Here is a 27902-nt window from a genome sequence, read left to right as displayed (position 1 = left end):
CAAAAAAACTGAATTATGGGGCAACTCTATATTAAATGTGCAAAATCTGTATTAGGCAGTGAGCATCTATGGCATTGTGAAGCAGGAGCTATACCCATTTTAGAGAGTCTAGTGTGTGCAGGGTAAATAAATAAATCTTGTTATTTGTATAGCGCCAACTTATTCCACAGCGCTTTCAGGTAATTATTATTTATTACCCCCCACCAAGCTGGGTTCTAATTTTATTGACCTCGGAAGGATGGAAGGCTGAGTCAAGCTTGTGCAGGCTACCTGAATCATGCGGGGACTGAACTTGCATTAATGTAGGATGAAAAGTTGAATAAGTTTATTGTTTGCTGCTGGCGATACCGCAGTATAGAATGACATAGAACAACTCCAGTCTTTACTAGTAAGCAAGTGGATAAGCTCTTTCCACTTATTTTTTACAGACAGGTGTATGTGTACGCATTTTTGGATTGAGTGAGGCGAATATATAACACTGAAATTATGCCCCTAGTACCTGTGTGCACAAAACCCCAATTAACTGGTATGCAGAAATGGATGGTCGTGGCTCAGGGAACTGGACAGGAAGTGCATATCTTAATTGCAAAATCGGTAGAAATCTGATCTGGGAATCCGGTGTGACTGCTGTAGTTGTTCAAAAGAGGCAAAAATCCCATTTACAAATAATTTAGGAGTTGCGAGAGACTTCTATTGCTCCATAGTGGAGTTTCAAAAGGGATCTCCTTATGACCAGTCACCTGGATAGGCAGCAATTGCCTAGCGTAAAAGGTCAGGATGCTCCAGTACCACCGAGGAGAATGTCTCAGATAGAAAGTACATGAAATGGTGTTAAGCATCAGGCAATGGATTTTCTGAGAGCTAATGTCCTAGGTATCTTAACTGGCTGGCTATATAGTAATGTTAAAAGTCTGGTAGGGATGCACCTGCAGAATGTTTGGGACGTTGAAGGGTCTCTAATTGCAGTTTGGCATACAGCTTGCTCTATGTAAAGGAGGATAGCATGAAATTGACTACATTTGTAGAACTGTAGTATCTAAATGTCCTAGGTTATATAGGAACTTAGGGAGGACTATCATTTTGATAAGATTGATTCTCCCCGCAACTGATAGAGGTAGGGAACCATATTTTAAATTTATCTTTAAGAAAAGTGAGCATTGGGGCGATGTTCAGGTTGTAACTATACATGTAGTCTCTAGAAATACACCTAGAAATTTGAATCTGGTAACAATCTTGAGTTGGCACATTACCTCGCCAACAGACCAATCCCTCGATCGCAGGGGCATAGAGGTGAATTTTTGCCAATTTATACATAGACCAGAAAAAATTCCAAACCTATCAATATGAGAGATAACATATTGGAGAGATTTCTTAGATTGGATAGGAATAAGATCAGGTCATCCATAAACAAGCCAATGCTATTCTCCCTAGGGCCTATGTAAATTCCTGTATATTTAGTATCTTGTCGGATAGCTAGGGCCAAAGGCTTAATGGCCACTGCAACCAAAGGTGATAGTGGGCAGCATTGACATGTTCCTCTGCTCAGAGGGAAGGATCTAGACAGTAAACGTTGACTAAAATATTAGCCATAGGGGTATTGTAAATAATAGAGGTCCATCTAATAATTGAGTCTCCGAATCCAAAACATCACATCACCTCTAGTAAATATAGCCATTCGATGGAGTCAAAGGCCTTAGCAGCATCCTGGGATGCCAATGACCAATCGCTTTACTGTTTCCATCCAATTTAGTGACCAATTAGACCCTCCTAAAATTGGTCAGATGTAGATCTTCTAGGCATGAAGCCTGATTAATCTGGATGTATATGTCATTAAAAGCTAAGTTCACCCTGGATGCTGGAATTCTGGTTATAATCTTATGGTCCACATTCAGTAATGAAATGGGTCGGTATGAGCTGCAATCTTCAGGGTTTTTATCAGGTTTTAGTGTCAATAAGATAGTGGCTTTATTGAATGAGTCTGGGAATCGACCTTCTGCAATACCCTTCCATAAAGGAAAAGCAGTTGTGGAATTACTATATCACAATACTGAATGTAGTCTTCAATTGGGAAGTCATCTGACCCAGATGCCTTTGCTTTAAGACGTTGATGTCAAGGCTTCTTCTATTTCACTTTAGGGGATAGGGGAATCTAATAAAGATATATGGTCCTCCGTAAGCTGTGGGAAGGTCATGGTTGCTAGATAATCTCTCTGCTCCTGATTCTGAAAGTCCATTACGTTCTAGGGGTTCTAGTTTTTGAAATATTCCTGATGTCATTATCTATTTTTGTTATAGTTACTTTATTTTCCCACCAGCAGTTGCTTATTATTAGTATATATGATACTTATTGTCCTACTGCACATCAAACTTGGTTTAATGAAACAATTTGTAAAGACACTGAAAAGAAATGGAATTTGTTTTGGCTATATATGTAGAAAATTCCCTGCGATGAGTATGGAAAAGCTAAAAGCAGGTACATTCAATGGACCACAAATCCGGGAACTCATGAAAGACCAGAATTTTTAAGATTCAGTGGACAACTTTGAGGCTCGTGCATGGTCGTTGTTTTGTATAGTTGTAAAGCATTTTCTTGGGAACTATAAATCCACAAACTACGGTGAACTTGTGGAGAATACGCTCGCTTCTGCTTTTGAACACTTGGTTGTAACATGAACATCAAATTACATGACCTGCAGTCATTTTGTATGGATTTCCAGATTGTCTTGGTGATAAAAGTGATGAACACGGTGAACGATGTCACCAGAAAGAAAAGGACCATGGAAGAACAGGACTGCAGACGATGGGATATGCAGATGATAGCAAAATACTGTTAAAACATCCAGTGCGAATGTCCAGGAACATCTCATGGTAGGAGATCACAAAATGTAGCTTTAACAACATGTCTCAATACAGGAGGGATGCAGGGTGGATGAGGAGAGTTACATCCAGTGGTCTGACACTCCCCTCGGCAGGTGCATGAAAACTGAAATTGTAGGGAATAAAGATGGAGACCTAAAATCATAGTCAATACGGCTTAATGCATGGCTATAGGCAGCATGACATAAGAATTCTTACAAATTAGGGTGGAAGACATGCCATAAATCAAGCCAACTTGCTTCAGAGACTTTTGCAGCCAGGATGGTTAAGCCCATTCTCTGAAGGGCAAGGCACCTGGTTTCCAAATCTGTTGAGCTGGGGGTCCATAGTCATATTCATGTCTCCCATTCATATCACAAAAGCATCTGGGTAAGAAGCAGTAAAGGAGATGCCTTCTGCTATTAGGGCTATAGTTGCAGGGGGCAGATTATAAAAACAAAGAAGACCATACGGTATATCATTTATCTTTCCTCTTACAGATTTATATCTTCCTTCTGGGTTCACTCAGGCTTGCTCGGGTTTCCAACATAAAGAATTTCGGATTAAGAGTGACACCCCCCAGGAATATGTTGTATGGCACACATGGTATAACCATTGTACCCATGCCTTATGTAGTAATTTGGTTGTGGCTGGAATGAGGTGAGTCTTCTGTAAACAAAGGATATGTAGCTTTTGTCATCGTATTTGTGAAAAACAGTCATGGAGCTTTTCCTAGCGGAGCCCATGCCCGGACATTCCATGACATAATAGGTCACTCCAGCCATTTTTTAGGGTATATAAAAATATTTTAAAAAAAACAATGGCTCTATCTATCATTCCAAATACATACAGACTCAGATTTCCAAAGTCGTAAAATAGTACATCAAAGTAAATATCAAGATTGTAGGACAGTTTAGCTGCAGAGCATTACAAGCAAACAATGTGGCATGATTGTTTATATTGAACAAGAATAATTAAGATCACAGCCATGATCAGTTGCACAACAGGCAACTGACTGAACCATAAATTAGATCAACGTGGCAAAAGAGTTCAGTGGATACCAGTGTAATTTACTTTAGGTTTTAGCAAAGCTGATACTGGCATGGATATCACACAACTAGAGATGAGCGAGCATACTCGTCCGAGCTTGATACTCGTTCGAGTATTAGCGTGTTCGAGATGCTCGTTACTCGTAACGAGTACCACGCGGTGTTCGAGTTACTTTCACTTTCTTCCCTGAGAAATTTGCGCGCTTTTCTGGCCAATAGAAAGACAGGGAAGGCATTACAACTTCCCCCTGCGACGTTCAAGCCCTATACCACCCCCCTGCAGTGAGTGGCTGGTGAGATTAGGTGTCACCCGAGTATAAAAATCGGTCCCACCCGCGGCTCGCCACAGATGCATTCTGAGATTAGTTCAGGGAAAGTGCTATCGTGTTGGAGCTGCTATAGGGAGAGTGTTAGGAGTATTTTAGGTTTCAAGAACCCCAACGGTCCTTCTTAAGGCCATAAATCTTCTCTATATGCGCTCAATGGGGCCGGCGGCAGCAGCGCCGACCCCATTGAGAACATATAGAAGACAAATCCTTCTTCTCTGCCACAGCTGTGGCAGAGAAGAACGATGTTTGCCCATTGAATTCAATGGAGCCAGCAATACAGCAGGTTCCACTGAAAGCAATGGGCTGCCGGCGTGCGCGGGGATGAATTGTCGGGAAGGGGTTAAATATATAAGCCGTTCCCTGCAATTCATCCAGAAATGTGTTACAATAAAAATATATACCGGTGTATAAGGCGACGGGGCGTATAAGACGACCCCGCAACTGTCACCTTATACGCCGGCAATACAGTGGAGCAAAGAATAAAAATCATTACTTACTTCTTCTGACGTTCTGCGGCGCTCCTGCAGGCTGTTGTTCCCTCCTGGTTCCCGGCAGAGCATTGATTTCTCTACGAAGAGCTTTAAATCCCTGCCTCCAGAAACACACGTGCCTTCAGCCAATCACAGCCAATGACAATGATTTTTATTCTTTGCTCCACTGTATTGCCAGCGTATAAGGTGACAGTTGGGGGGTCGTCTTATACGCCCCGTCGCCTTATACGCCGGTATATATTTTTATTGTAACACATTTCTGGATGAATTGCAGGGAACGGCTTATATATTTAACCCCTTCCCGACAATTCATCCCCGCGCTCGCCGGCAGCCCATTGCTTTCAGTGGAATCTGCTGTATTGCTGGCTCCATTGAATTCAATGGGCAAACATCGTTCTTCTCTGCCACAGCTGTTACAGCTATGGCAGAGGAGAACGATCTTTACGCTGACAGTGCGGGGGGGGGGGGCACTCTTGCCGCTATTGTGGCTTAATAGTGGGACCTGGGAACTTGAGATGCAGCCCAACATGTAGCCCCTCGCCTGCCCTATCCGTTGCTGTGTCGTTCCCATCACTTTCTTGAATTGCCCAGATTTTCACAAACGAAAACCTTAGCGAGCATCGGCGATATACAAAAATGCTCGGGTCACCCATTGACTTCAATGGGGTTCGTTACTCGAAACGAACCCTCGAGCATTGCGAAAATTTCGTCCCGAGTAACGAGCACCCGAGCATTTTGGTGCTCGCTCATCTCTACACACAACTGAAAGAAGCAGTGTAAAACCGAAAAACATGGAGGGAGCTCACCTTTAGGGTCACTGAGGGTCATGAAGGACTAAACAGCTAACAACAACAACAACACAAGTGGTATATTGATAAAGGAATTTTAGGTTGCTACCAATGCCATTTACTGGCTATGAAATAAATTTGCTCCACATAAACTTCTATGGGAGTATTACATTCCCCTATGCATTTTCAAAAGCATTAATAGAATATAAGAAACAGTAGGGGGAAATAGTATTCAGTGATTATGCTCATCTCGGGGGTATATGCAGGATAAAGCTACAAGTTACATGGTCCCCCTCTCAACTAAACTGAAATAGGAACTACTCTCCAAAAATGTCCACATAATGAATAATCCACTTACATAGGATTTATACAGGTAGAGAGATGAGAAAAAAGGATGTCATATTTTCTCAGTTCGGTGCTTGGTCAAGATCCATTCCTTCGCCTAGGCTGGAGAAGCAAAGAACCTGGTGTGGTCTCCATCAATCACTCTGAGTTGAGCAGGATAAGTCATGGAATATGACAATTGTAATTCTCAGATCTTGCATTTGACTGCAATAAAAGATGCCCTGTGTTTTTGTAAATCCGCTGAGAAGTCCGGGAAGAGGGAAATGGCTGAATTCTCATATCGAATTTCACCATCACGGTGAGCAGTTTGCATGGTGTCTCGGTTTCTACAATTTAGTAGGCATGCTAGTAGTGGCCTCGGTGGGCTTCCGGGAATAGGATGTCTCGCTGGGACCCGGTGAGCTCTCTCGACTATGAAGGCTCTAGAGAATGATGTGTCAGGAAAAAGATTGTGGAGCCATTCCTCCACAAACTTCCCTGGGGTCTGCCTCTCCACTCTCTCTGGCATGCCGACAATGCAGAGATTGTTTCTCCTGGAGCGATTTTACAGGTCATCTGCCTTCTGTAGCCACATCTCAGCTTTGTAGGTAAGGTCTCACACTGCAGATCATCTATGGTAGATATCCTATCTTCCATATGTGTGACGTGGTCCCAAAGATTCTGAAGGCTTACATCTACCTTGACCTCATCAAGTATACCCATGAGTGCAGCGGTAGATGATTGAATAGCTAAGGAGGACTTGATTGGATACCTGCTTCAATGTCAAGTTTGGCTCCTTGGACTTAGTTGTTGGATCTGGATCAAGTGGTGGGTGTCTTATAAGAGATAGCACATGGAGGGTCAAGGCTCACATCACCACCATGGCAATCCTCTCTAACAAACTGCTTAAGTCAGTCCATGGTGGAGGATTGCCTACATTGGACTTCTCTCTGTTCAGCTCCTGTGTTTTTTTTAGTTTTGGATGGATATTGAAAGTGGGTGTGTGGTCCCTTTAAGTGGTTAATGGGGAGTATAGCACATAGATTAGTGTGCTTCTGCACCCAATCTCTCACAGAGGAAACACAAAGTCTGCTAAATCTATGATGCTTTCTAAAGGATTCAGAGCCTCTGTGTGATGATGGAATGGCATTTGATTGAAATTGAATATTTTACAAGTTATTGTAGGAGAGTCACTCAACCCCCTCTTCGCAGCCTCTGCATGTTTCCAGGCTACAGGGTCCTCCAGGATATAATGAGCTGAGAGGGTCTCAAAGAAAGAAAGACAGGCAGCAGAAGGACTGCAGACATGCTATGGTGTTCCCAGTAGAAATGGGCAGTCTCTATATCCTCCCCTTGCCCTCTGCATCCCCCTCCAAGATATGGCCACAGGAAGAGGACCATGTGGCAAGATGGTAGCCCGATTTCAGTGAAGATGCGGCAGCCCGAGTGCTCGCTGGTACCTTAGACTGCCATCCCCACTCGATCCACAAACAACCGCCGCAGCCTGCTCCTAGGTATCTCCCACAATAAATCCAGGTGCTTGGGAACTCAGGATTAGTGTTAAAGACGGTGAGGCACAGCAGCTCCTACTCCATGATTCTGCCCATGCTATGCAATAGCCATGTCCACTAGAGAAGCCAGTGTGTATTTTTAAGCCACATGAAAAATGGCTTGCCAAACTTAGTGAACTCGAATGATTTATACAGAGACCTGACCTTAATATGATCAGCAACCTTTGGCATAAATAGGAATGCTGGCTGTAAGCTAACTCTTATCACACTGTCCAGGCCCGATCTCATTAATGGATGTAAATCTCCTCCAAGGTCTATGGGAATGCCTTCCCAGGACAATACAGTGTTTTATAGCAGCAATGTAGAAACAAACTCCATGTTAGGCTGGTCTCCCACACCTAGATTTGAATTTCGGATTCCACGATTGCCATCCACGCGGATGATCCACGGTAATACGCGGGCATTGAAAGGCATGTAGTTTAGAATTTTCCTTCACACCTGTGGGTACAAATTGCGTATTCCACGAACGGAAGAAAAATCACAACATGCTCTATCTTACTACGCTGAATCCACGACCATAGAGTCCATTGTGCTTTAGGATCATTGATATACCATGGGCTGTGGGTATGCAAATCATCGCTAAGCGATGGTGCGAGAAATACAAACAAAAAAAAAAAACAGTACTGCGCATGATTGCCTGCGTGCCTTAGCGATCAGACTCAATACAATTACGTACGCAGGGTCAATGGCTGGGCTCACAGCTGGAATTCGCTGCGTGCCTCCCGATTGCGGAATCCGACTCGTCTATGTGCGCCAGGCCTTAAAGGTAATGTTTTTGAATGAGATGTTCCACAAGTGCATGGATGTGAATATACATTTGGCCATGTTTGCATTTGGCCTACAGGAGTAGGATAACAAGGGCCAACAATAACTTGATATACACTTTACACATCATTTTTCTATGATAGTATAATCTTTAACTGGAAACATTTTAAAAGGCTTCTCCATGTTTATTGGTCTAATTTCATTGTAAAATGTCCCTATAAGTAAACATGGCTTATATGACACCTTGACACAAAAGTGTATATTGTCCAGTCATTTCTGGGTGTGCAGTTACAAATTAACTATGCAGATGTGGTATTGGACCAGTTCAGAAGGGCAAAGCTGATTACCGATATGTTAACCAGGAAGTTCTAAACATGTGGTTTTAGATACCTTCATGCTTTACAGATTAGATAAGACACAGATATTTTGCTAACCTTCAGGAATGTTGCTGTCCAGTAGAATTGGATTTCCAGAAGAATGTAAAACATTTCCTTGTTCATCAAAAGTAACATTTAAGTAGCCAAGATATTTTCCAAAGGCATAAGCTTGAACAACTGGCACAGATCGACCATCGTCAGAGTTTACTATAAAGGGATAGTTCCCAACAGGTACATCATTGGAGGGTGGTGTGCCTGCAATCATAGTGAAATTCACTAATGTTAAAGGAGAGCCATAAAGAATATTTACAAAATACATACAAAACTATCAAGCTGCTCAGTAAAAAGTTCAAAACCTGTGCAAATCTTTCTTTATCCTTAGGCCAAGGCCAGACGAGCGTGTTTTTTTGCGCACCTATGTGCATGAAAAAAATGCACTGCTCGCATAAGCGGAAAATGCATGAATGGGCAGCGCATAAAACTTTGCCCATTCACTGGAGCAGCTGTGCGTGAAAAAGCGCAGCTGCTCCACAAAGGTCCCCTCATCACTGAACGCTGTGACAGCGCTGTCGCAGTGTTCAGTGATTATGGGACTCCCCACGGGGATGAAGGCAGCAGCTCTAGCCCCATTGAAAGCAATGGGATGGCATTGCACTCCTCTGCCACAGCTGTGACAGCTGTGGCAGGGGATTCTGTCGTATCCGCTGCAGTCCCATCAGGGGCGTAACTATAGAGGGTGCAGGGGATGCGGTTGCATCGGGGCCCAGGAGCCTTAGGGGGCCCATAAGGTCTCTCTTCTCCATATAAGGAGCCCAGTACTAGGAATAAAGCATTACAGTTGGGAGTCCTGTTACAGGTTTTGCATTGGGGCCCAGAAGCTTCAAGTTATGCCTCTGTGCAGCATGGTTTAGGTATAGGTATGGGTACAGATACAGATAGAGGGGGGGGGGGGGGCCCAGCTCACCTTTTGCATCAGGGCCCCTGAGCCTTTAGTTATGCCCCTGAGTCCCATCATCACTGAACACTGCGACAGTGTAGTCACAGTGTTCAATGATGAAGGGACTCCTCGCGGGGATTAACAGAACCCTCAAGGAGTCTCCTCATCCCTGCAGGGACTAAGGAGTTAACAGTGGGACATTTAAAAGGTGCTTCTGTCTAGAAACCTCTTTTAAATGCCCTGCTGTAAGCAGCGGGGAAGCTATTCCGTGGGCAGGAGTTTCCATTAACTCCTGCTCCCATAGGAGTCAATGGAAACTCCTACAAAACGCGCACCAAAGATAGTGCATGTCCTGTCTTTTTTAGGTGCATGCTGTTTTGCACTTGAAATTCCGCGCATATGAACGCTTCTATAGGAACCCATTGGTTCTTCTAGAAGCGTGCATTATGTGCGCGCAAAACACACACTCGTCTGAATGAGCCCTTAAAGAGGTCATCAGGAATTAGAAAAACAGAGCCATACATATCTGCAGGTTGTGTAGTATTGCTGCTTACCCCCATGCATTTAATTGGAACTAGGTTACATTACCAAAAACAGCTGATGGACAGGTGTAGTTCAAACCTTCCACTCCTGTCTCCAATTTCTCTCGATTGCGCTAACCCAGACAATTAGGCTAATCACCAACACTCAAAATTTTAAGAATGCCCTAAAAACATCTCTTTTTAGGGAGGCCTATAACATTCTGTAAACTAACTCGTCTCCATTTCTCCCGTTCCTACATACTCCGCCCAAACCTGATCACCCCTACACCCTATTCATTGTATTGCACTTATATACATATGCAGATATTGACTGATTATTAGTTTTATACTAAGTGTAATGTTTGATTTCATCTCTACATGTACCCTCTGGTTTGTAAAATGCTGTAGAATATGTTGGTGCTATAAAAATAAATATTCCTAAATGTTGACCCAGTGATCATAGCGGTCAAATCAACTATTTATGAGCTGTTTAAGAATTGTAACATTTGCATGTGCCTTTTGGCCTCATGCACACAACTATATGGAACATTTGTATACTTCTGTAGGAGTTCTAAATGGTGTCCCATATGGGTGCTGTATGTGTTCTGAAGTATTTCATGTTTCAAAACTAATCTTCCATGCCAGTATTTTAAGAGAATAAACCGCAACAGTATACATACACACAGGTTTCACATGAATTGATATAAACAAATGCAATTTTTCAGTCTCTATTAACTTCTATGGAGGAAAATTGGCATTTCTCCAGTGACAGATGGCATGATTTTCATTCATATCACGATGTGCAGTGTGCCGCCAAAAATCAACCCAGCATAAAAAAAAAATAAAATCACACACAGATGTGGAGACCTCCATTGGATAACATTACTTCTGTTACATCTTCCTGCTACATGGAGCTTCAATGGAGATGCATTATGGTCATCTGCATAAGGCTTAAAGAATGCCTGCACTTCCACATATGGAGTGTTTCTGTTCCACCAGACTTTTCTAGCAGCCCCATATAGTGCTATATAGGGACGTCTTCAGCTGCCGGAAGGAGCCAAAAAGGCAGACAGAGCAGAAGCGCTCCAAAAGGAGAAAGTGCAGAAACTCTTTAAGCTAATTTGACTTGCATGTCAGGATATGATTAGTAGGAAAAAAGGCCAAAAGCAGAAAAATAAAATCTAAGATCCTTTATTGTAAAAGTTCACAATAAAAACTGGCAACTGTTCCAAGCCCACATAATACTTATTATTTTCAAACACGAATGTTCTGAGTCACAACTAAGTGGCCATAGCTAGCAGTGGACTTTTTTTCCTACTATACATGCTGTTGCAACCAGCATTTGTCTGTGTGCCTCTCTATCTGGATATCGGACTCTTTCTAGTTATCCTGACCACTCAGAGCAGGGTGAGCAGTCATAATGCCTACTCAGGATAGCACAAATCTATAGACTGAATTTCAGTTAGTTAATGGAGCCTTCCTGTTCTAAAAGGGCTTTCCAGCCAAAATATTAGTGGAGACTGTTATTATTGCCAATGGGACCGTGAATGATCAGCTGATTGCTGGGGATCCAGAACGGTGATCTCTGGCGATCAACTATTAATGACCTATCCTGAGTAGTGATGAGCGAGCATACTCGCTAAGGGCAATTGCTCGAGCATGCATTGCCCTTAGCGAGTACCTGCCTGCTCGAGAGAAAAGGTTCGGCTGCCGGTGGCGGGCAGGGAGTGGCAGGGGAGAGCGGGGAGGAACGGAGGGGAGATCTCTCTCTCCCTCTCCACCCCCCGCTCCCCCTGCTCATTGCCACAACTCACCTGTCACCCGCGCCGGCAGCCGAACCTTTTCTCTCGAGCGGGCAGGTACTCGCTAAGGACAATGCTCGCTCAAGCAATTGCCCTTAGCGAGTATGCTCGCTCATCTCTAATCCTGAGATATCCTGAGATTAGGTCATCAATAGTTTTTGCCCAGAAACCCCTTTAAGCATTTATGAACTCTGTTGTGAATGTAATAGCCAGTAATCAGAAGATACCGGTAGCAGAATAATAATAAGTGAGTGTTCTAGAGGTGGGACAGTCATAGCAGGTATTTATGGCATATCCTGTACATATCCTTGCCTGAGGAAGGGGGAGATTCCTCAAAACATCACTGCAATTGGCATGTGACTACACCGTCTTGTGCCTCTGATGCCTCCATCGGCATTTGGAATGTAGTAACTATATGCACTGGGGTGACAGATTTTGTTACTGTTTGTACCTTTGACATTGAGATATAAAACTTTTTAAACGCAAGTCATATGATGTATGCATCTTTGTGAAAACCTGCAATCTCCTGTACATATGCCGTAAATGCCTAAGGTGTGGATAGCACTTGAAGGGTGATTTGCATCTGAGTGCTTAAACACATGGGGCATGCGCTAATACACTCGCTGCTATGGAGTGTATAATTGCAGATCAGCTCATAGAGGCTAGTCCCAGTGGCACTTCATTATAAAGTCTTTTCGGAAACTATAGGCTCATTCGCATGACCGTGATTTCACCGCACAATATGCATGTGATGGACGACCGGGTGATACGTGGTGAATGGAGTCAATGAAAGTACATTGATTTTATTTGATCCACTTACATTAACGTGTAAACCTTACGTATAGATATGTGCGTGAAAAAGATCGCAGCATGCTCTACTTCTCTGCATATCATGCACAAACAGCCCTATTCTTTTCTATGGGTAGTGTATGCAACGCTGTCCATACGCAATACATTATATATGGGCGGCATTGCATACACAACTCCGCTATGAGCGCGGGATTTAAAAAAAAAAAAAGACACAAGTCACACTGCGCATGACTGCGTGCGTGAGATACACGGTCATGTGCAGTGCACTATAAGCAGCGATAGCTGACTCATCGCCAGCTCCCACGGTGGTAAAATGCTGCGTGATTCACACACTGTATTACGCATATAGCCATGTGAATGAGTCCTTAGTGCTGCAGTATGGAGAAAACAAAAAAAGGTAACTCAGGGACACTTATTGAGTTTTTCCTTCTATTAACTCCCAACTTGGCGCTGGCAGTGGACATGAGACAGCAGAACACTATCTCCTGCATACTCCCCTGTTTCCGACCATCAAGCTCAGCAGTTCTACACTTCCAGAGGATTCCCTCTACAACAGGAGGATACAGCGTCTTCCCTCGGTCTGAGTATCTCAAGTGTGCACAATCCAATGCCTGGACTTACCCAGTATGGGAGCTCTCATTTGCTACCTTTCATCTGCCGTCCTCCTGTAAGGCTAGTTTCACAAGACCGAGAAAATTATGCGAGATTTGTGCATTGCGAGATGCACAAATCTCGTACACATATGAACCACATTCATTTGAATGGGTTCATTCACATGAGCAATATTTTCCTGCAAGGTACCACGATGCGCTGCTTTGCAGAAAACAAATCGCAGCATGTCCTATCTAGCTGTGATATCGCCCATTGTTTTTAATGGGGCCCGGCGGCAGCAGTGCCAACCCCATTAAGATCAATGGGAGCAATTCTGCGATCCTCTGCCGTGGCTGTGACAGCTGCCGCGGGGATTCTCTTCATCCCTGCAGCGATGCGAGGCAGTTTTCACATGAAAACACCTCCCATCGACGGGGCTTTCAGATAATGGGAGGTGCGATATCGAGCCGCGAATCATGGCCTGATATCGCACGCGCCAGTGTGAAGGAGCCATATGCCCTAAAATACATCACTAATAAGGTGCAAAGCATGTAAAACAGTATTTTGGCATATTTTGGGGTTCTTTTTCTAACTCGGCACTGCACATTCTTGGGTTTGTATTTTTTATGCATTTTCTTATAGACTTCTCCATAGCAAAGAAAACCTTTTCTTCCAGAAATAGCACCTTACCATGGGGCTGAGCTGCAATACCACATTTAACCTGCGGATAGATGTGGCACTGTATGTGGAAGCAGCCATGTTTTTCTAATTCTGCACAACCTCTAAATACAAATAGTGGAAGCAGTCCAAGTCCATTGCACGAACTGTTCATGCTTAAAATAACAGTTTGGGCACTTGAAGTACTAACCTGTATAAAGAAATGTATTTGTGTGTCCTCCCACCACGACATCAACTCCTCTCACTTTCTGAGCAATGAGTTTATCAGTTTCAAAGCCCGAGTGTCCCAGCGCTATAACTTTGCTTACTCCAAGGGTTAGCACTTTAGAAACCTCATTTTGTAACACAGAAATTTCATCTTCAAATATCAAATGTGGACCTGAAACACAAAATGTAAAAATAAATAAGTAAACCAGACGCATTGAAATTCCTTTGATGTTTGGTTACTATACTCTGTGAATATAGGTCATACCAGGACTTGCAGCTCTCAGCAGAAGAGCCAAATCCTACATGTCCTTGCTTGCCGGCTCAAAGTGCTGCTGATATAAAGTGCACCCCTATTTAATACAATAAAGGCAATCAAGCAAAACCTTCATATGTAGGTCTGCAATAGGCTCACTTAAAGGGGTATATTCCCATTGTAATCATTTATGGCTTAGTACATGATATGATATGCTATAAATGTGTAATAGGTAAGGGTCTAAAAGATGAGACAGGCACCTATCAAGAGAACAGTTACCCCAGTTCAGGAATTGATGCTTTCTTCATACAGTTCAGTGGAGAGATGAAAGACAAGGCGTGATTGAGTATTCCTATAGCTTTCCCATAGACCTCGATGTAGAGGGCCACTCACAAGCTCGAACACCTCTTCATTAAACATGTAGGCAAATGTGAGTCATCAGACCTCTGTTCTCCCAAAGTTATGGCATATCCGGGCAAACCCGCCAGTTGATTTATGCTGCCCTTTCTAAGGACAGGCTATGGTTGAGAGAACAAAGAAAGCTGCACTGTGTGATATTTAGGTTTATGTGATTTGGCATAGGATTTCTGAGAAAAAGCAAAGTAGATCCTGACAGGGCTCCTAGAAGAGATAGTGAGAGTCCAGCTTACCTTGTCCACATAGTGATTGACAACCTTTGCTACATACACATTGATACAGGGAAAACTGTCAATCACTGTGCTTGGGTGGAATCAGCAGGGCTTTCTGCTAGCGCCCTCTTAGGATTAACTTTTTTTTACTCAGAAGTCCTTCTCCAAATCATGTGGTGGTTTTACTGCTTTACTTTCCTTTCTTCAGCTACGAAAGTTATTTTTGCTGTGTTTTTTTTCTGGACATATAGAGCCATTTTTTAATATCTTTTTTCACTTACTTTTTTCCATTTTTCAGTTTCATTGGGGGTAAAAAGGTAAATATATATATATTTTTAAAAATTATGGTTGTTTATTTTTAAATTAATATATTTATTCTAAAATAAAGTACCAGAATGGGTTCCTCATTTTGTTTTGGACGTTGTGATATATAATTTGTATAGTTTTGGATTACAGGATGCATATGGCAACTGTTTTGGTTGGCGTTGGCGGTGGGTCATTTTATTTTTTATGTATATATTTTTATTTTACTCTGTAATTTTCTTTAACTTATTTTTGTAACTATTTTTTTTTACCATCCATGCCCTTTGAGATGTCATGTAAAATGTCTGGGGGTCATTCACATGGTCTTTTTTTATTTTTTATTTCATACTTTTCCTCTGTAGCTGGATCATCCATAGGAGCCTCAGTTACAGGTGAAAACATTCCCCTGTAGTGACAACAGTCACTAACAGAGTTGATCAGGGTGTGCTAGGACCCTGCAGCTCTGCTCTAATGGGATGCACCTAGCAGTCATGTGATCGCCCGTCGCATAGTGAAAGTTATACTTTCGCTTTCATTCTTTAGTACATAGTGCTCCATGAGTGCTATGTAGCCGAGGAAGGAGAAGGCAAAAGCTATTAAAAACCACTTCTCCCTTACATGTCGTGATTTACAGTCGTGGGATGGTGCTGGCTCACTTATGAGCCTGCGACATCCAAGCCTCTTTAGAGATTTGCCAAAAGCCAAAATAAGTGGCTGCAGTCACCAAGTGAACACAAAATGGCCATGTTGGGAAATCCAAGCTGCCAGCAGAGATGGCGCTATAATGTAATGTGTTCCAGCGTGAAACGCCACCGCTCGTAGGAGGCAAAGGCAGTGTATGGGGAATAAACCGTACCACGCTCCAACAGGAGAAGCAGCCCTGAGCCATAACAATGCGTGATGTAATGATTCGGGAGCAGAAGTGACGTCCCACAAAGTACGCAGCACCGTGTTCCAACCAGTGGAACACATCACTGAGCCGAAAGATACAAACCATGTGATGCAACCGCCCGGTGCCCAGATACAACGCTACACATTAAATGTATTTTAAAAAATAAAAGAGAAGAAATCTCTCAACTTTGACAGTAAATTAATATAAATTCATAAATACTGATATTAGAAACAATAGGAATAGACCATTAATTTGCCATATAGCAACTATAAAAAAAGAATATATAAATATACATACATATATACACACATATATATGTATATATATACATATACACACAATACCAAAATGCTATATAAAATGCATGACAATATAAAAACTAATAATCATGTGATCCATCATAATAAGGTAAAACGAATCCATATAATGAAAATCCAATAAAAAAATCCAGTATAAAAATAAAAATGAATAAAAAACATATTCAAGAGCTAAATTCAGACCCTTTGGGAAAAACACAATTTAAATGGAAAGTCGAAAACATTCCTTGTCTATGTAATTTTTAAAATTTTTCCTAACTGTGTCAAGTGGTACAACTGAAAGGCCATGGGGGTCACCATTATAGACTTGTGTAAAATGTCTAGAGACACTATGTTGAGTAAATTTATTGTATTTATTGGAGCAATGTTTGTTAATATGCTCCTATAGTGTTCATATAGTTCCACTTGCGTATTGCAGGTGGCAAGGAGATGGCAACATATAGATAACATACCTAGACCCACAATACATATAAAGTAATACCTTGGGTTAAGAGTGCCTCAGCTTACAAGCTTTTTGACTTGAGAGCCGTCTCTCTTCCGAATTTTTGCTCTGATTTAAGAGCAAAAACTTGAGTTAAGAGCCTTGCTCTCAATGGGGCTGACGCTGCTGTCGGTGGTCCCATTGAATGCAATTGGCTGCCGGTAACCTCTGCAGTGATTTTCGGGGGAGGGCTTTAAATATAACCCTTCCCTGAAAATCTTCCCTAGGTGTAGTAAAAAATATATACTCACCTGTTGCCGCTGCCAGGGCTCAGGCGTGTCTAGCCGCTGCTTGTTCTCCCTGCATTTTAATTCCCGCCTGCTGAAAAGCTTCAGAGCAGTGCAGGGAGAACAAGCAGCGGCTAGATGTTCCTGACCCCCGGGAGAGGTAAGTATATATTTTTTTTACTACAACTAAGGATGATTTTTAGGTAAGGGCTTATATTTAAAGCCCTTCCCTGAAAATCACTGCGGGGGTGCCAGCGTCCTATTACTTTCAATGGGGCAACACTATCCCCTTTGAAATCAGTGGGAGAGCTTCGCGATCCGGAATGGATTAATGGCTTTTCCATTCATTTCAATGGGGAAAATTGATTTGACTTACGAGTTTTTCTGGTTAAGAGCTCTGTAACGGAACAAATTAACTCTTAACCCAAGGCACCACTATATTGTTTTAGAAAGATTATATGTCCTGTAGAAAAAAACTGTGACATATTGTACATCATTTCTATTCGAATCACAACATTTGCACCTTCTGTTACCGCACTTATAGGACCCTAAGAGGGTAGCAATATTACCCCTGAACACTAGTCCTTTTCTTTTTGCACTATAGTCCTCCCCCTTAGGGCATGATGGAGCAATCTTTCCTTTGAGATTTGGAGCTAAAGGTTAGCAAGGGGCCTTTGCCCAAAGTACCCACTGCTACTGGATCATTCAGTTATATAGGCCAAGATTTACTTCCAACTTTTGAATGCCCGGCATTGCATTGAGGCAAAAATTGAACAGTATTCCCTTCTTCCATCTGACTACACCTCTTATTAGATTTTAAACAGTCCACATGTGTACTGAGACAAATCCTTCTTGTGGCATTAGGCTGCCTTCACACACTGGCGTGAAAATCGCACGAGTTTGTATGTTGCGAGATGCACAAATCTTGCACAAATATGAACCCCATTTATTTGAAAGGGTTCATACACATGAGCGATTTTTTTTCCCCACATAGTACCGCGATGCAATGCTATGCAAGAAGCAAATCCCGGCATGCTCTATATATCTGTGTGTTCTTGCATCGCAGCGCCCATTGTTTTCAATGGGGTCAGCATCAGAAGTGGTGTTCCCTTCATTCCAACACTGATGCGAGGCTGTTTTCACATAGATGGCGAGGGTGATATCAGGCCATGAATCATATCGCCCTCACCAGTGTGAAGTTAGCCTCATCCACCAATTTTCTGGGGTACCCCTTTTGGGTAAACTGTGTTTTCATAGTTTTCAACTGGCCTGGAAATTTTTTTTGTTGAACAATTCCTCTGTACCCTTTTCATCTGACTCTATGGTATATTTTGATTTCCATGTAATGACAACTTCAGAAATTTAAATAGATAGTTGTTTATGTCAACTTGTTTAGGTGAATTTTAGAATGAACAACCAACTCCTCTAAAAAAAAAATGCCACTCCAAACATATGGTCTCAGAAACATGTGCAGTGGAGACCCCAATGATTACTATTAATTCCCTAGATCACTGGCGTAACTTTAAGAGATACAAAGGATGCGGTTGCTCCTGGGCCCAGGAGCCTTAGGGGCCCCATAAAGCTTCTCTTCTCCATATAGAGAGCCCAGTACTAGGAATAAAGCATTATAGTTGGGGGCCCTGTTACAGGTTTTGCATTGGGACCCAGGAACTGGAAGTTACGACTCTGTGTTAAGGGGTTAAAAGAAGTTGGGGGGCCGCAAGATAAACTTTTGCACCCAGGGCCCATAAGCCTTTAGTTATGCCCCTGCCCTAGATATAATTCTCTAATTCCCCCTGTGGGTCCCTCAAAATAAAAACAAGGTCAACTATGAATTGCCCAACCCATGGACGAGGGTCTATTCACCTTCTGATTTTAAGTACTCAACACATTTGTTGGCTTTATCACAGGATTCTTTGCATACCCTTTCTAATATACTAAGCAGCAATCACATGGTCTCAGCTGCAATCACAGCTCATTCACATGGTACTGCATGATATCTCCTTAATTTAAGGGGTGCAGTACTACTGCAGTTTCCCCCCAAAATAAGCCATAGCATGCTTTTTCAGGATTTTTGGGCAGGCTTGAAATATCCCCAAAATAAGCCGTACTTACAGTTCAGAAAAAAAGTCAATGGCAATGCATTAGGGGCATGAAAAGGGCAGTTAAAACGCAACTGCTGCATTTTTACTATGCTTTCCATGTGGCTCAGCCAATCAATGCAGCGCTTGAAGAACCAATTACAGCCATCCCTTCGTGGAGGTGGGATTTCTGAATCCCGTAACCAGGAAGTAATCCTGTGTGGGCAGCCGAGGACTGCAGGAACCGCGCTGGGACTCTGGAGAGCAGTGGGAGGGACCTGGACCGAGCCTGTTTGGTAAGTGACTTGGCTGACCTGCGTCAAAATAAGACATCCCCTGTAAATAAGCCCTAGCACATCTGTCTTATTTTTGGGAAACACAGTATGTCAGAAAACATAATTTGTCAAATGGTAATACATCATCCTAATTTAACATTAGTCTAGGATAGTCTAGGCAGCAGTGACAGGTAGAGGTGCATGTGTCAAGACTACCCCTTTAGGTAGAGCTGTGTGCGTAGAGGATGCTATCTTTGTACAACACTGTATTACAGAGATATTCTCCCCCAAAGCTAGTTTTCTAGGGAAAAATATGTCCATGATATAGCATTTAGTGGAGCATGCCATAATCCGATGGAATATGGCACGTTTCATATTTATTCTGACAGAAGAAACTTTGTACATGTCTGCATGAAACCAGTGGGAGAAAAAAGTCAAGAAGAGACCCACTGACTGACATGGGTGCCTATTACGTGAGCATAAACTGCAACTGATATATTGTTCTTGTGAATTACATACATAACACCAAATTTATTGCTGAATGCTGATTGTCTGTGATTTTAGAAATGCCATCTGGCTGTGTAAGCCATGTGTCTTAAAAGGAAAGTACAAAATTGAATGATCAAAAAAAAAAGTTCAACCTTTACTTATTATTAGAACACAGGATGGGAATCTACGTGGGATTGGACTTCTCTATTACTACTACTACTACTGCTCTCTCAAAGAGCCAATCTCTCATGTGGGCAGCAAAAATGCAGTGCTATGCTTCCGCTTATGACCTGAAGGTTGCAAGTTTAATCCCCGCCTGGTTCAGGTAGACTCAGCCTTCCATCCTTTCGAGGTCGGTACCCCCCAGCTGGCTACGGAGGTAATAAATAAAAGCGATATTCTGTTGCGTCCGTGGAAAGATGGCTGTAGAGGTGGGCAGCCAGAAGCGATCTTCACCTTCATTCATAGAACAACTGTCACTCCTGTGTGAAAGAACAGGAGTGCTAGTTGCTGGAACTGCTGTGGAGTGCTAATGCACCTGACAATTGTCCCATGTGTAGGTTCCTCAACCACACAGGCAGGATTACACTGAAAGGTAACACCTACATGTAGTTAACACAGAATCCACTATCCACATGACCTTATTCTCCCCCCTCCCTAAACAGGTCACAGAGCATGTCTAAAACAGTCTCCCTTAGAAGTCAATGAGTCATCTCCTGTCTATTGTATGAAAGGTCCATGAAGTTGCTCTAAAGTATCTCTCTAAATGCTGTTAAATGTAGCTCAAGCAAGATGGACGACCCCTATAGTCATGTAGCTATTAGTGTATCTTGACGCCACCGGAAGCTAGGGGAATGACAGGGAGAACGCCCTTGTCACACCCCCAGCACCCGATAGGCAGAAGAATACAAGGTCCTAGCAGTGTGTGTATGTCAGGCAATGCACACGCTGCTACGAGTTTTGCAGCCGTCTCACCAAATGTGCCATTGTCCATGGAATCTTGCGATTAGTTGACATGCACACAGCGGGGACCGCGCCAGCCACGCATAGCCACAGGTGCAATCGCCTTCTCCGCAGCCGGACACCCGCTCTGTGTTTCACCGAGGGTTGTCGGCAGCAGGGACTACACAGCCACGTTAGTGACTTCCCCGCCAGCGGAACATGCAATGTTTCTATGTCCACGCTCTGCATGGTGTGCATCACGGAGGACACAGCGCCGGTGGAATGACAGTGATAGCCGTCAACTGCACACTACAGGAGAAGGACAGCATGGAGGCCACATCGGCGCCAGGACAATGCCTCACACCCGCCAGCGGCGGAGTACAGGAAGAGGAGGAGGACAGCATGGAGGCCCAGTGTATTGGGGGACAGTAATTGCTTGCCGGCCGGCGCACACTCCTGCAGGAGAGCAGGGGCCCAGCAGCAAGAGGGAACCATGCCGATCAGCAGCAGCGGCGAGGACAACGGGGATGAAGCTGCAGTGCCGACAGTAGGAGCACCCCGGACAAGTGTTGGCCGGGAGAAGAGGGGAGAATGACTCAGCTTGCAGGACCTGCAGGGGAGCCATCTGTTCAGCCAATTAGGTACTGGGGGTGTCACCGGGCTGTCATTGCTCTCTCCAGCACTACTTCCTGGTGGCGTCAAGGTACACTAATAACAGTCATGTATAGATAGCAGAATAAAAAGAAATCGACAGTCAGCAATTAAAAAAAAGATTAGATAAATGGAAAGTGTTTCTCTGATTTTAAGTAATTAAGAAAATCTGGTCATATAGTTCCTTTAAGACATTTCTGTATATGTTATGTCCTTACTTGCAAGAGCTCATTGCCATACAGACTAGACACAGGAAGTGTTACAGCATAGCAGGAATGAATGTATCACCTGGATCAGATAATATTGGGGTTTCCTTTGAAGTATATCCAACTATTGCAATTTTTTCACCACCAACATCCAAAATCTTATATGGTTGAAAATATCCAGTGATGTTAGATGCGATGTGGTTGTCCGACTTAATGTTGGCACTCAGAACCGGAAATTGTACATTCATGAGGAAAGGGCTCAGAAGACCAGATACACCATTGTCAAATTCATGATTTCCCAGAGCCTAAACAGAGAAAGACATTTATATTAATGTGATATAAACAAAAATGAAAAGGCAAGCGAGGGGAATGAATCAGACAGGTTAAAACCTAAATTGTCCAATAACTAATAAATGGAGTTGTGAACAACAATCTCATGTCTATGATTATGTTATCACTTGACTAATAGTTTAGTTCCAAAGGTAACACATTAGATTCTGCACTTTAAGCCAATAAACCCTATTACTGCTATATAAAGTCACTAATCATGTCATTAGGAGCCGAGTATAAGTAATCCGCTGTATTCCACAAAGCAGCAACCTTGCAGGCAGAGAGATGAGTATGAGAACAACCTTGTTGGACTCAGAGCCCCTATGATCCCGTAAGTGTAGTTCATGGGGCTCATCTGAGCCGACCATTTAAAACAGAATGGTAGTAAAAGAATATAGTTCACAGATATCAAAAACGCAAAACACCAGCAATCTGTCAGAAAAACATAAAAATTTGCAACTTCAATGAGTTACAAATAGCTGGACTAAGCTATATAGTAGGCAGAGAAGAGCAGCTCTACTGAGCTCTGTTATAATAAGCAGACCCAAAGAAGAAAATATCAACTACCAAGCAACCGGTCAGTAGCAAAAAAATGCAAGTGCTAAAGAGCTAGTGGCTGTTACAGGGGTTTCCGGGAATTCATCAAAATGGCCACCCTTCTTGCAACCTGTGGGCAAGTGGGGTTGAGGCATGGGCTGGGTTGGTCTTAGTGATGTATTCTCATCCTAGGACAGGATTACATAGGCTGCAGGGAGGGAAGCCATTTTGTTGAATACCTTTACAGCCCCTTTAACTCACTAATATGATCATGCATGGAAAAGGGAAATTGTTCTACCCATGATCTCAGACTTAACATCCTCCATAAGCCAAACTTGTCGCTCCTATCTCCGAGACTTTTATTTTCTTGCTGCATCAGTTCTCTTTGAGTTTGCCATCCCAAGCATGCAAATTAATGCCTACCAACCACAGTTTTAAGTATGACTTAAAAACACTTCTTTTTAGGTAGACCTATTATATTCCATGAATTGACTCCTTTCCTTTTATCATCACTATTCCTCAGAAAATCATCCCTTTTTTCAACACTATCCCCCACACTCCTTGCACCCTAATGTGCTTCGTATCTGTGCATGGCACATGGCACAGTCAATGCCTGGCACATGTGGCTTTATATCTACTACCCTATTTAATAGAAAAGATGACTGGACCATCATACAAGGCAAGCACTTTACCTTTTGTGTTCTTCCTGTTTACTCAGCTCCAGCAATCGGGGTTCTCATCCCACTTGTTCAAACTGTTAATTACTTTGTTGTTCTGTAATATGTGCATTACGTTCATGCAGGGCTTATTCACCTAGCCTGAATGAACTAAGTAAGGGGTTACCACCAAGGTATAACAGTCCAAGATTGACCACACCAGCAAACATAAAACAGAAGGTTTTCCCTAGCAACTTTTGGGAGAGTGGACCCTACCTACAAGCAGGGCGATCGTCCTTCCAAGAACTGGCCTGCATCTTATACCTACGAGCCTAGTCTGTCCCTTAACGGAAAGTAGGAAAGAGAATAGAACTAGCCAGATGTAAGATAAACCCCCATAAGTACTCAACACACAGATGTTGCATGCTGCGGCCGGAGGGGCATTCAGGCGTCCGCACCCCTATGGATTGAGGGGCACAAACTACTAACTGACAAAATCCGTACTAATTGACAAAGTCTGTATCTGCGCAGAAAATTCTGCCCCATATGAAAGGTCCTTTACGTAGTCCAACTGACAAAAAAAAACAGTTATGGGTCTCAGGATATGGTGACAGAAAACAATTTTTGTGAAAGAAAAAAAAAGTTTCTTCACTTTTCAAAAATAGTAAAATATAAGAAAATATATAAATTTGGTTTTGCAGTAATTGTACTCATCAAAAATTCACAAGTAACTTTTATTGTGAAAGACATAAAAGCGAACCCCCCAAAATAGCAAATTTGAATTTGTTTCCCATTTTGCCCCTCTTAAAATTTTTTGAGTTTTACAGTGCATGGTAACATGGGAAATTGTAACAATAAAAATGACAACTTGTCCTGTAAAAAACAAGCCCTCATACAGCTATGTCGATGGGAAAAAATGGTTATTAGAAGATGGGGGAAAAAAATAAAAAAAATGAAAAATATCTGGTCCTTATTGGGTTGTACTGGATGTGCCTGTGAATGGCTCCTTGCAGCTTATAGTCACAATATCCAGATGTCTAGTCAACCTGACTCATACGATCTTTTGGTGATCTAAGGGTTCTTTCACACGAGCGTATATCGGCCGCCGTTTTCACGGCCTGGCCGATATACGCTACGGTCTGATGCATTAAATTCCAATGCATCTGATCATGTGGCTGTATTCCCTGAAACACATTTCACCTTCTGCATGGATTTTGGGAGGATTTTCTCTGGAGTGTGAAAACAAGATTTTGAAAATCTCATTCACATTGCTGCTACTGTAAATGCTGCTGATTTTCCATATGCACTGAAAATCCGAATCTGCCCCATGTGAATATACCTTACTAATCCAGTTTCTGTATAATAATGATAAGTCAATTACAACATCAGGGCTAGAAGAAAACAATAGAATACTTTACTAGAATGTTTTCTTAATTTGCAGGGAAATACTTTCTAGCATATACAGGAATGTTATGTTGTAATGACCTTCCTATAACAATATGCAGATCTTTCACAATGTTCCCAGTAGTACTTTCATTGGCCGTAAGCGTTGTGTAATCTTATTAGGTTCTGTATGTCTTAAAAATTCACTTAAAGGAATGTAATTAAAGACAACAATGAGAGGCGTCCTGGTTGCCTGTAAGAGCGCCTTCACACTGCTACACTGTAACAGAAATGTATTTGCTATAACTGTTTCTTATGTACTTTTTAAAAACTCCCAGTCATTGTTTATTCTCAGCCATTGTTACAAGGCTTGAATAAAGACTGTGACATTGACTTGCAGAAATGCTGCCTTCCAATAGGTGGCGCTGCAGAAGTATTGCTCCAACTCCCTTATTTGCATATTACTCAGAGGAGCATGAATGGCTTTATAAGTCTCCTCACTCACTCACCTTCTAGGTGTTCTCCCTAAGGAAAAAAGATAGCATTCCTGACCCTTGTAAAAACTTGTAAAACATGTGATTTACCTGTATTCTTGTGTAGAGCTGCAGATAACAGTTTGACATTTTAGGGCAGCTTTACACGGCGTATGCATTTCTGCACATAACAGCGCAATGCATTTGCACTATGAAAGAGTCAATCGGCGTATTTTACTGTACTTTTTGTGCTTGCAGGTCATGTTTTTTTTTGCACTACCACGCCCCAATGTAAATGGCTATTTAGCCTGAGTGCCAGATGTGTTCTTTTTCCCGAAGAATTGCGTAGCATACTGCACATCCCATTATGCGCACCCCACAGACTTCTATGGGGACCATTGGTTCACAAATGCACACAAATGTGGAGCATTACGCGTTTTTTTTTCCAAAAAGCAAATCTAGCGGACCTATTGAAATCAATGGATTCAGCTTATTCTGCGCACTAATTTTGTGCATGCGAATACATCTGTGTGAATCAGCCCTTTCTCATGGGACAGAATTGTCCGCAGGATGCAGGGAAGATGTAGATTTTGTCAATTAATGTGGATTGTGTTGCGTTTTCAACTGCAGAATATGTTATGCCGTGCATCTTGCGGAATTTGTGTTTTTTTCGTAGACATCCATTGCAGGATCACATCTCCTGTAAGTCAGAAATCTGCACCAACAATTCTGCAAGACGTCCTTAATTCCACAGCAGACAGCTTTTCCGCTGCAGAATTTAATCTTGCAGTTTAGAAGTAAAGACAAGTGGATTTGAACAGGTGCAGAATTCAAGCCCCATAGAGTTAACATTGTGATGCAGAAATGTTCCTACGGACTAATTCTGTCCCGTGTGAAAGGTCCCTGTGAGCTGTGCTAATTGACAAACTCAGCTCCACTACATCTGTACCTGTAAGTCACATAATTAACTAAAAGTCTATCCTTACAGGTCTCTTTATAAAACCACAGGTTATATCAGAATTTACAATCTTTATGCCATGCCCACATTAGTGAAACAATCCAGCCATTGTCATCTGTTATCAAATGTAAGTATCAGCATGGGAATGTTTGTAAATACTAATGACCTATATATGGGTGGGTGAGACACAAGACTGAAACCCCTGTTAGGTCATGCTTACTAATGATGACTACCAAGCAATACTGTTTCACTGAAACTAATAACACTAGTACACTACACATGTATTGTCTTCTCTTTTATATGCTAATTGGGACCTAATACAGCTGCAGAAGACTGGATTCATAAGTTCAGCAGAGCTGAGTTTGAAATGTAGCAGTGTGCCATGATACTACATCATGTTATCTAAAGACTTGCAAACATTTTGTAACAAGAGACAGTTAACCCTTGGTATTCACTGTGGAATATTGTAACATAGTATTCATTGTAGGGTTGATCCTGAAAGAGGTATAACCCATTTCTATAAATCCCAGAAACAGGACAATTATAGTATCATAGAAGACTTTAGATAGCTGACAAAGTCACAAATGAATGTGGCAAGCTAGTCCAAGACATTTAAATAAATGTAAGCAAGAATTACAATTTAGGGGTTTTGCAGACCCCACAGTGAATACCAAGGGTTAAACCAGAAATACATCTTTGCACACCGCCAGCATCCAATCAGTACATGCCGCAAATTCACACACATTTGTGGAATGTCTTGAGCATCTGACAACAAATTGGGCTATTTTTGTTGATCTAAGCCTGATGGCAAATTTCTGCTTTTTCTGGGTAGACATAGCAGGAGTATGAACACATCTAACACAGAAATCTGCCCTGGCACCAGGTTCAGGCTATTTTCTTTGCTGAGTCTTTGCCATTTGTCACACACAATCATATCTGCTCTTCAGACATCTACACGGCACACACAAACACCTGGCCATTACTATATCAGTTACTATATCTGGCACTCACCATGGCATCATATTTTAAGTGGTTCATGAAATATGCAGCTTCCTCTCCCTTATAAACATTGAACCAAATAGTCCCCTGAAACTGGTCACCTCCATCCAGCAAAAGAACATTTTTATGGGTGGCACGGATCTCATTGATCTTGGTGAGTCTCCTGGCCACCCCTCCATAACAGTCTGCAGGGGTGCCACATTTACCAGCGTCCTTGTTGGTCTGCTCTACACGAGCATGGACATCATTCGTGTGCAGGATAGTGATTTCGAAGGACGCTGAAAGAGTGCAAAGCTCACCGCAGAGCAGCAACAGCACAGCCACAAGCTGCATTACCACAAGCTGGCAAGTGCACATCTGAAGTCTCCTTGTGCACTGCTCTAGTTGACTAACATAAAATTCATTTCATCTACAGAAGGAGGGGACTCTACAGAGGAGGATCTGGGAGGTGTTCCTTAGCAAGCATAGAAAAGTGTCAAAGTAACAGAATTCTCATGTCTGCCTTTACGTTTTTAGATTTTCTAGTTCGTACTGTAACATGTTGCATCCTAAAACAAGTACAACTACTTCACAAAGGTATAGTCTGCTTTCAGAGATCAGTAACTAAAATAGAGGTAGCTATTAATTGAAGCTTTATCCAGGTTCAGACAAACATTGTTCCCCCTATTCTGCTATACATTCAGAGAGATCATAAGGATGACTAAAATGGAACATTGTCATTGTC

General features: G+C 42.4%; 1 protein-coding gene across 1 annotated transcript in view; it reads right to left on the bottom strand.

Annotated features, from left to right (window-relative positions):
* NT5E (5'-nucleotidase ecto) overlaps nt 1–27540 on the bottom strand; it is a 61252-nt gene extending 33712 nt beyond the window's left edge. The window contains exons 1-4 of the mRNA XM_066590551.1: nt 27191–27540; nt 21925–22147; nt 14080–14268; nt 8608–8805 (exon numbers count right to left, since the gene is read on the bottom strand). Of these exons, the coding sequence (XP_066446648.1) occupies nt 8608–8805; nt 14080–14268; nt 21925–22147; nt 27191–27535 (955 nt within the window). The 5' untranslated portion in view covers nt 27536–27540. The remainder of the gene's footprint in view (nt 1–8607; nt 8806–14079; nt 14269–21924; nt 22148–27190) is intronic.
* Between the last annotated feature and the right edge of the window lie 362 nt (nt 27541–27902).

This window comes from Eleutherodactylus coqui, chromosome 1 (genome assembly GCF_035609145.1).
Source record: "Eleutherodactylus coqui strain aEleCoq1 chromosome 1, aEleCoq1.hap1, whole genome shotgun sequence".
Classification (NCBI taxonomy): domain Eukaryota; kingdom Metazoa; phylum Chordata; class Amphibia; order Anura; family Eleutherodactylidae; genus Eleutherodactylus; species Eleutherodactylus coqui.
This window is presented reverse-complemented; position numbering and strand designations above follow the sequence as displayed.